Below are 9020 nucleotides of genomic sequence, written 5' to 3' on the forward strand. Positions count from 1 at the left end.
ACTCAAAATACTGACCAATACCCTCACTCTTTATTACACACTGACCTATACCCTCACTCTTTATTACACACTGACCAATACCCTCACTCTTTATTACACACTGACCTATACCCTCACTCTTTATTACACACTGACCTATACCCTCATCTACATCATCATTCTGACCACTGCCCTTACTCCTTATTACACACTGACCAATACCCTCATCCACTCAAAATACTGACCAATATCATCACTCTTTATTACATACACTGACATTACATTTTATTTAGCAGACGCTTTTATCCAAGTGACATACAAAAAGTGCATACCAAAGTCATTAGAACAAACTACGGAACAGGACAGATAAGGTAAAACTGACCAATGCAAGGCATTCACTGATCATAACCCTTTATTAGACCTTACCCACATCTAACAGCAAAACATTGTTCTCCATAGTAAAGGGAGAAACAGTTTTAACATAGGGAAGAACTCATGACTGCCACATGCATAGCTCCTAAAATGTCTGTTTACTCACATTTGTATGTTTACTTATACATTGTAGTACAAACTATGATTTATACAACCAATCACTATTCATAAAAAAAGAATACATGTATTTTATAAAGTATGTAATTGGTTTAGTTCTGCTTTGGCCTGTTGACCCAAGGGGACATTAATATTTCAAGCTTGGAGTCCTTTGTACTCAGTAGCGAGAGTTGGGCCATCAAAGCCTATTTGTTCCAATGTGCTTAATGGTGGGGGCACTCAGCCGTTTTCCTTCCCGGTCTGCACCCAAGCAGCACAAAAGTGCCGCTCCACTGATGCCAGGCGGTGTAATTAGCCCGTATTACTCTTTACATACTTCACAGCTCGCAGCTCAAATCACGAGCAAAAACACAGCTTCAACAACAGAGAGGTATCATCACCTGAGACACCTATTATAGGGACAGGGCGCATTAAAACAGGGCTAAAATTAAGGGAGTGCCCTCTCCCTGACAGTCAAAAAAGTCAAGACGCAAAAAGGGTAGACATGCAGCATTACTATGGAGTTCATTCATAATGAAACATGTAAAACATTTCAACATATTAATATAATGATACAGCCTTCATTATCTGAAAGGGTGTGGGTATAACGTGAATTTCTGTGAGAAAGCAATGTATGATTCTTCCACTGCCTGACCAGAGTATCACATACAAACTCAACAAAATAGTGAGAGAAACGTGTAGTGCAGAGGCTTTGGATATACATAATTTTTTTGCCCTGAAATTTCTGGTGTAGCCCGCCGCTTGTCGTATCTCCATACGGCAGGGAAAGTAGGGGGAAAGCACTGAGGCCCGGCGAAGGCCTTCTAGCCAGGCCGGGGCTGTTGGTTGCCTAGGAGCGGGCTGATGAGAGTACATGAGACATGTTCTACTCGAGCGCACACAGAGGGAAGAGCCTCGCTATTCCTCATCACTCCCTTGCTTTCCTTCCCTCGCCCTTTCTCCTCCGCGGCCACCGCTTCATCATTTATCCGCCGCTCAGCCAATCCTTCACCTCAAACACACTCGCACCTGTAGACCAACATCATCAATTTCACGCCTGGCCATACCTGTAGCACCCAATACAAATGCCATTAAGGAACAATGTATCCTGTACGCGGCAGTCCCGCACCACGTCACTGTCTGTGATCAATGGTGGCTTCCCAAGATCAATTTTTGCCGTATTTTCCGAAAAGCGAATGCGAAACAGTCGTTACGTTTGGTAACGCGCGGGGAAAATGTTTTCAGAGGAAGGAAATACTGTAGGCGAGAAAATAATTTGGCAAAACGTGGGCTTTGTCAGTTCATGATAACCTTTTGCTTTTAATCTTTAGACAGGCTCCTCAAATCTTGATCATCACTAATCTGACTACAAAAGATTAAATGTAATTAAGGCTGACCTAATTGATCAATGCGTGAAATATCAGTCAATAAATAATAATAATAAAAAGATTCCCCCTCATATTCATTTTTGTCAGGTCTGGAAAGCATCAGCTTAGAATATGAAATTTGATGAAGTCTCACTTGATTCATTAAAACTAAATCTGGAAAATACAACAGGGTAAAGGAACCACACAGGGAGGGGACTACATTCTATACTTCATTTGCTTCAATCACAAGAAAATAGCCCACAAAATGCATATATAATATGCCTCTGCTTTTTGGATGAAGATTACACAATATATTGTCATAAAAAAGCTTGATCTTGGTTATGTTACAAGAAATGATGCAGTTATTGCTTTTTTCTTGTGGGAAACAATCCTTATTTTCAGCATGTAAGACAATTTTACAAAAACAAAACTGCTTGAATGATTCCCTTGATTTGTTGAGGTTTGTAGAATCACACCTACTCAGTGATTTCATGTACTTTACATTGCACTTGGCCTCTTTGGTGCACAGAATGTAAAACAAATATCTGTGGCTAAACAACCATCGGCAATAAATAAATCATCCTATGACTATGCCTGAAGACATTTCCCAAGTCTCGCTAATAAATGTAAGATATTAATTCTCTCTCCTTTCTCTTCAGGTGTAAAATGTAAAAGTGTAGATGATAATGATTAAACCCACTTAACGCAATTAACAGTTAGCAATAACAGAGCTGCTGTTTTAAAGCCTTGTTAAATCGGGGCCAGCTCTTCATACCAAGTCACTCACACATTTATGAGCTGAGTTCATCTCCTGGCCTTTCACTGCTCCTTTCATATCTATTGCACATAAAGAACTTACATTTTTATTAACGCAATTACAGTATGCATGGATGAAATACAAGTGACTACTGCGTAGGACACTAGGTCATGTTAGCTCATGCTCGACAGCACCCCGTTGATTCTTCCTTTTCAGTGGGTTATGATCCAGCCAAGACTTGCAAAATAACAAAAAAAATGAACAAGTAAAGCAGTGGAAACGCTATTCATGCCAGGCACACCGTCCTTTATTTTGATATTTAATTATTGGCCCGCATGTATTCATAGAACTGCCAATATGGAGCCACTAAAGCACTGCAATCTATACATTATGAAACTACCGGGCGGATATCTCCGACTGCATATCCACAAGAGAACAGCGAATGGGCATTCGGCTCTGTCATGGTAAGTGACTTCAACAGCAGCAACCCCAGTAATCACTAAGACACTGTCACTACTGGGAGCTACGGGGGCTTTTTTAATCAAAAGGAACATCACTCGATGACTCGAGCTTTGTGTTTCTACTGTATCATTGTATAGTGCATGATAGCAAGCAATGGCATGTCAAAATTATGACAGCAGGGTATAGCCAATCTGACATTGTATTTTTGTGAATTTTTCACATTAAGTCACAGGGAAAGGGGGCCAATGACTGTACTGCAAGTGAGAAAATGAGGGATTAAAAAGCATAATTTCAGTATAGGATTTAGGGAAAATTGTTGCTGTTGTAAAATTGAGAGAATCACCCAGTTGTATTGGGAGAAAATGTATTTCCAGGCAAACACATGAATAACAAATATGCAATAACACAACTGCGGCACATTGCTCATTTAGCAATCAGTACTTTGCTGTTTGCCTAAAAGGAATGAACATTTTGCCGACTGCAGTTGATCTCAAATTGAAGAACGAAAAGCATTCAATTAAAATCACATTTGCTTTTTTTGGTAATTGTTTTCTGATTGAACAGATGGAAGAACAGTACTAAAGAACACATATAAAATACTGATGCATCTCTCCTGAGGTATTAGTACATTAGCATTTCCTTTTAAGAAGGTCAAGCACTGCCAAAATGAAAGTCAAGGAAAGTCCAAAGCCATATATTCCTAATAATGTATAAGAAGGTATTTTGTTTTGTATATGTATATTCTATCACAATATCACAAAGCCTTATAATTTACATAAACTACTGATTACTGACCTGTACCATTAAATTGGGTAGATGTCATTGAAAGATGTGCTTATGTCTGTGGCTTGTAGTCAGAAAATGCAGAAAATTAAGGAACTTTCACAATCATGAAATGTAGGGTTTTGGTAGAATTTCCATATTTCTTTCAGTCCTGATTATAAAAATCCTTTTATGCAGAAACCATACCTGGCATAGTGTCTTCACCACTGCAGTGAGTGAAAACCTGAAGCATTTAAGCAACTCATCATGTACAGATTTTAGAGCAATATTATTATTTTCTCTCTGTCACACACACACACACACACACACACGTACACACGGGCGCACACACACACACACACACACACACACACACACACACACACACACACACACACACACACACACTTTATCATACCGTTATATGTAGGCTATTCATAAAATCCACAGAGTACCCTTTTCTGATAATATACAAATACGAAAGATTCAACAAAGATATTAATTAAATTTAAATCTCATCTACATTTTCTCGGCCAGAGGGTAAGCTTATATTTGTGTTTTTCAATTGCGATAACACAACTCTGTAACAGCAAGTATATTGAATCTATTATATTTGTAAAATGTTAATGCCGTGCATTGAATGTTTGAATAGATTCAAGTGGCTTCAAGATATACCCGTTTCTTCTCATTCGCGCTTTTCAGTATTCATAGGGACAAACTTGTCTGAGAACAAAATTCCACAGGTTACCTTAAAGATCACGAACGAGCGTGTCTGCAATGGTAGTCGGCTTTAACAATTTTAAGTAGCAGCTGCACGAGATACCATACCACAGGTAGCAAATAGGCTATCACATACACGCTAAAGAAAAGAACGGGAGCAAGGAAACGAAAATCTTTCTAAGGGCTAAATCAAATATCAACCACTGGAGAAACATAATAAACGGTTAAATAAGAATAATATGTTGTTAAACTGCAAAATATGGCAACAATTAATAATTAACTATTTATTTTGGACAGCCTTCACTAAATTAACCAATAAGAAAACCCAGTACCTTCCAGACAGCAGGTCCTCCAGAGTCCCGAATGGGTCATCACTTCTTCGTTCTTCCTACTAGTCTCGTTATCGTTTGCATTCTTAGTCCTGCACACGCCTCTGGAATACAACCAGTAGTCAGTTCCCACCGCAATTGTCATCAAACTGAACGCAGCAAAAGCCCCCACCGTAGTAATTAACATCTGGACTCCTCTATCACACATCCTCATTATGCTTTATTCCAGGGTGGGAACATGCAGCAAGGGGCAATTCACAGGTCTCCTTGCCCGCGTGGCATGCCGGCTCCCGACAGAAAACTCCGGTCGACTTCGGTAAAGAATACCATTATCTTCAACTTTTCACAGGTGTTGGTATAATAGTGGTTACATACGGTGCTGTGCTGAATAACTTCCCCAGCTTTGCCCAGACACTTTAATGTCCGCGTGTCACACAAAAGCAGGAACACTGTGTCCAGCTCCTGGAAAAGTCTCCATTCCCGAAACCGGAGCAGCAAGCGTCAAGTAAAGAAATCACATAAGATGCGTGCGTCTTAGAGAGAGCGACGAAAAGGTAGAGCTTAAAATAACAGCAAGAGTATCTACCATTATCATCATAAGGTTATTAATTCGATTTAAAACAAACACAGCGTTACATTTTATTTAAAAAACCGATGCACATGTGTTTTATAGCGTAAATCGTTCTTCCCCTTTACAACAATAAATATATTTGAAATAATAGAAACAGTTGCTAACCTAACCTAACCGTATGTAATTCCTCCTGCAGGCAAATTCTACTGAATATAAATCGCACATAGGGTAACAGGTTTAGTTTGTAAAATTGACAATTAATAAAGCCAGGAAAAATGTTCTTGCTTTTAATCCAAGGTAGCTTTCCCCTTCCATCGCAAAAGCGCCAGTTTATCTTCAATAATATTACACAGCAACGAACATCCGAGTTGGTGAGGGAGTTGCGTTCTACCGCTGCTCTTTCATAAATACTTGAAATGTATGTCTTCTTCAGTAGAGAAAGTGATATACACGCGAACGTGCATCTTAAAATAGCGGACATAGGCTACAGCCAGCCACTTAAAAGGCACCTGTCCAAAAAAGAATAAATCAATTCATAACATGAGCATTTATCATTTTAGTACTTGCAGTAGTTGTAGTACTGATGCTGGCTCTTGCAGCTGTGGTTATGAAATGACAGCACCCACGTTCTCCTCGAATCTGCTCAGCTGAAACAACGCCCACAGTGGAACCGGGGGGAGAGTTGAGCGTTGCAAATGTAGCGCGCTGGCTGCTGTCCGCGGTTCTGAATGGACGAGTCAGTTCATAATCTGCCGGATTTCTCCCCGCCACCGCATGCACAGCGCCCCTGGGCCTTCCAATGTACTACTTAGGCCTTCATATGCAAAAATATTGACAAGTGATGCATAAAGAATTGGACCCTGGAGAACAGAAGCATACTTAAAGAGCCACTAACATCTTCTAAGATTTCTTTTAGGGGGACCACTTCACATAGCAGATTTACATAGCCTACCATCCTACGATAAAATATAGAACACAGGACAAAGAAGCAACATATGACACATGCGATAAATTAGACCTGTGTTTAGTGTCGTTAATAAAGCGCTCTCCTTGAGAGGTATTTTGAGATTAAAGGTTAGTGACTATTCCATGAGAGATACTTTTGTACCAAGTACATACAGTAGATTACTTACGTTCGCATACGGCTTATGGACTGTTTACATGCGAATTCTTTATCTGCCAAACAATATTCGCATTCATGACTTGTATATCGGCGGTCCTCCCATAAGTAAACTTAGCAAATCAATTCAAGCGCATTCATATCACAATAGCAATATGCAGGGTTAAGTAAATCTTTAGAATCTATTAAAATATTGAATATTTTCAAAAATATTGTCACTGAAAATATTTTTTTATATTTTTACCATTAGCAAGAGGCTATATTTGGTGACTATATGGTCACCAAAATATGATTTGGTGAAATATGATTGGATCAACGCCCGTGCAAAGCTGAAAGGGAAATGTCCACTGGCATACTTGCATATATCTGTCAGTTTGACCCCAACTCAACCCCTCTAAAATTGAGGCATATATTTGAATTGCAATATGAATAAAGGGATGCATAATTTATGTGTCATAGCTCACATCTGCATCAGCCATCCTCGGGGTTGCAGAGTGAGAGCCCCTCCAAAAATGGACACCAAGCAAAGGAAATGCTTTCCATGATTCTGAAACCATATTCCTAATGAGCACTTACACTACCGCTCCACCACTTGTAATATTCACTAAATGTCGATACAACCTTTTCATCCCCAGGACATTTCTTGAACAGAGAGTGTTAGACTGAAAATGTCATTTTGTGGTCCTTGTCAGACTACATGTTCCAATCTCTAGAGATTAATTGATTATTCTTTCCCGCTGTCAGAAAAGGAACCTCCATCCCCCCTCAAATTAAAGCATTACAGAAACTCCAATTGCATCCAGATTAGTAAGAACTAAATACATTCTGTATACACTGTCCCTTTCATTCCCATAAACTGGACTCACATGGGCACTTTGAGCAGAACAGCATAGTGAAGACTGTCTCACCATTCAAACGCACTTCAGAATAGACTGGAAAACATAAGGACATGCATTTCCTCCATCCGCTGGAGAATAAGAGGATCAGGAGGGTTCAGCAGCGATTGAACCTGGGAATGTGTTTAAAGGCCTGTTGGAGCATTGAACACAATCAAGAAAACACTGTTACATTCATCACTTGTGAAGTAATTAGGGTTGGCTATATAAACTCATATTGACTTGTATATGGTAGACTATATAAATAAGCTGGCAACCTGTTTCGCAGACCAAAGCTTAAGCCAGTTCAGAATTTATGAGGCGTCAGAAACCAACAATTTACCGGTCGATTGATTTCAGCTTGAAAGAAATTACAGGTTTCATCATTCACATTGCCAAAAGCATGATGGAGTTGTCACATTAGACTCATGGTATCAATAAAGATATGAGAGAAAATGGAAAGAAAAAGGGATAACATTCCTTTTTGTGGAATGCAATGTTAATGTTAATCAACCGTTTACAACCAAGTAAGCTACCACCTACATGTAACTTAAAAGCACACAACAGTACAAAGTAAGAAATACGTATACAAGAAAGGAAGTAACATTGAGCAAATAAATAGAGAATGAATTCTGGTAAGACAGAATATATTTAATTTGGTTCTTGGCCTGAGATAAAAAATGTTCTGCAAAGTAAAATGGAAAAAGAGTTCTGTTGGATGTCAATGAGCCTAGTGTGGGGTAAACACATGCAATTCAATCTTACTGCAAAGGTTATCTCAAGGATGTTTTAGAAAGAATAGTAAAATTATTTGACAAAGATACAGCAACAAGTCAGTCATTATGAAGATACCCACTGGCTCATGGTACAGTTCTACCAAACAACTCAAGGACAAACTACAAACATAAGAAAACAAACTTCATCCTTGAGCACAATTTCCTTGGGCAAGAAATATTTGTTTAATCATAATTGCATTGGTTCCAAGTATATTATGTTTGAAAAGAACAAACTTTTCATTATTTTTGAACTTGTTAAGCCAACTACATGACTGGCTATTTAATTATGGGCATCCACAGCCATGACATCAGTTGACCATTTTAATATCACAAATAATGCATTTTGGTTTCACCATGTAGAAATTACAACAAATGGTTTCACAGGTGATTCTGATTCTGTTTAGTCATGTGCATTCTCAGGCTGACCAAAATCAATTGTTTGGAATTCCTTTAAGAAGAAAGAGAGCAGTGATGAGATCAATAATTGCAAAGGGCCTTGTAGGCCAAGGATGATGGCCATCCAACTCTCCAGTGGCCTAAGAATTCACACCATAATGAAGAAAGAACCCCAAAGACCAGTCCAAAATATCAGAAACATTCTTCAGGGGCAAAGAATGTTTGCAAACCACTATTTAGCTGCAATAACATGATAGCCAGGATACAGTTTGTTAAGAAATACCTAAAAGAGCCTGCAGAAAAAGGTCTTGTGGTCAGATGAGGCCATGATTCACTTATATGAGAGTGATAGTAAGAGCAAAGTGTGGAGGCCAAAAT

At 39.0% G+C, this 9020-nt stretch overlaps 1 protein-coding gene across 1 annotated transcript in view; it reads right to left on the reverse strand.

Annotated features, from left to right (window-relative positions):
* The window catches only part of LOC133122319 (voltage-dependent calcium channel gamma-3 subunit-like), a 44964-nt gene extending 39846 nt beyond the window's left edge, over positions 1-5118 (reverse strand). Inside the window, exon 1 of the mRNA XM_061232247.1 lies at positions 4908-5118. Coding sequence (XP_061088231.1) covers positions 4908-5118 — 211 coding nt within the window. The remainder of the gene's footprint in view (positions 1-4907) is intronic.
* Positions 5119-9020: the final 3902 nt, after the last annotated feature.

Source organism: Conger conger, chromosome 2 (assembly GCF_963514075.1).
Source record: "Conger conger chromosome 2, fConCon1.1, whole genome shotgun sequence".
Lineage (NCBI taxonomy): Eukaryota > Metazoa > Chordata > Actinopteri > Anguilliformes > Congridae > Conger > Conger conger.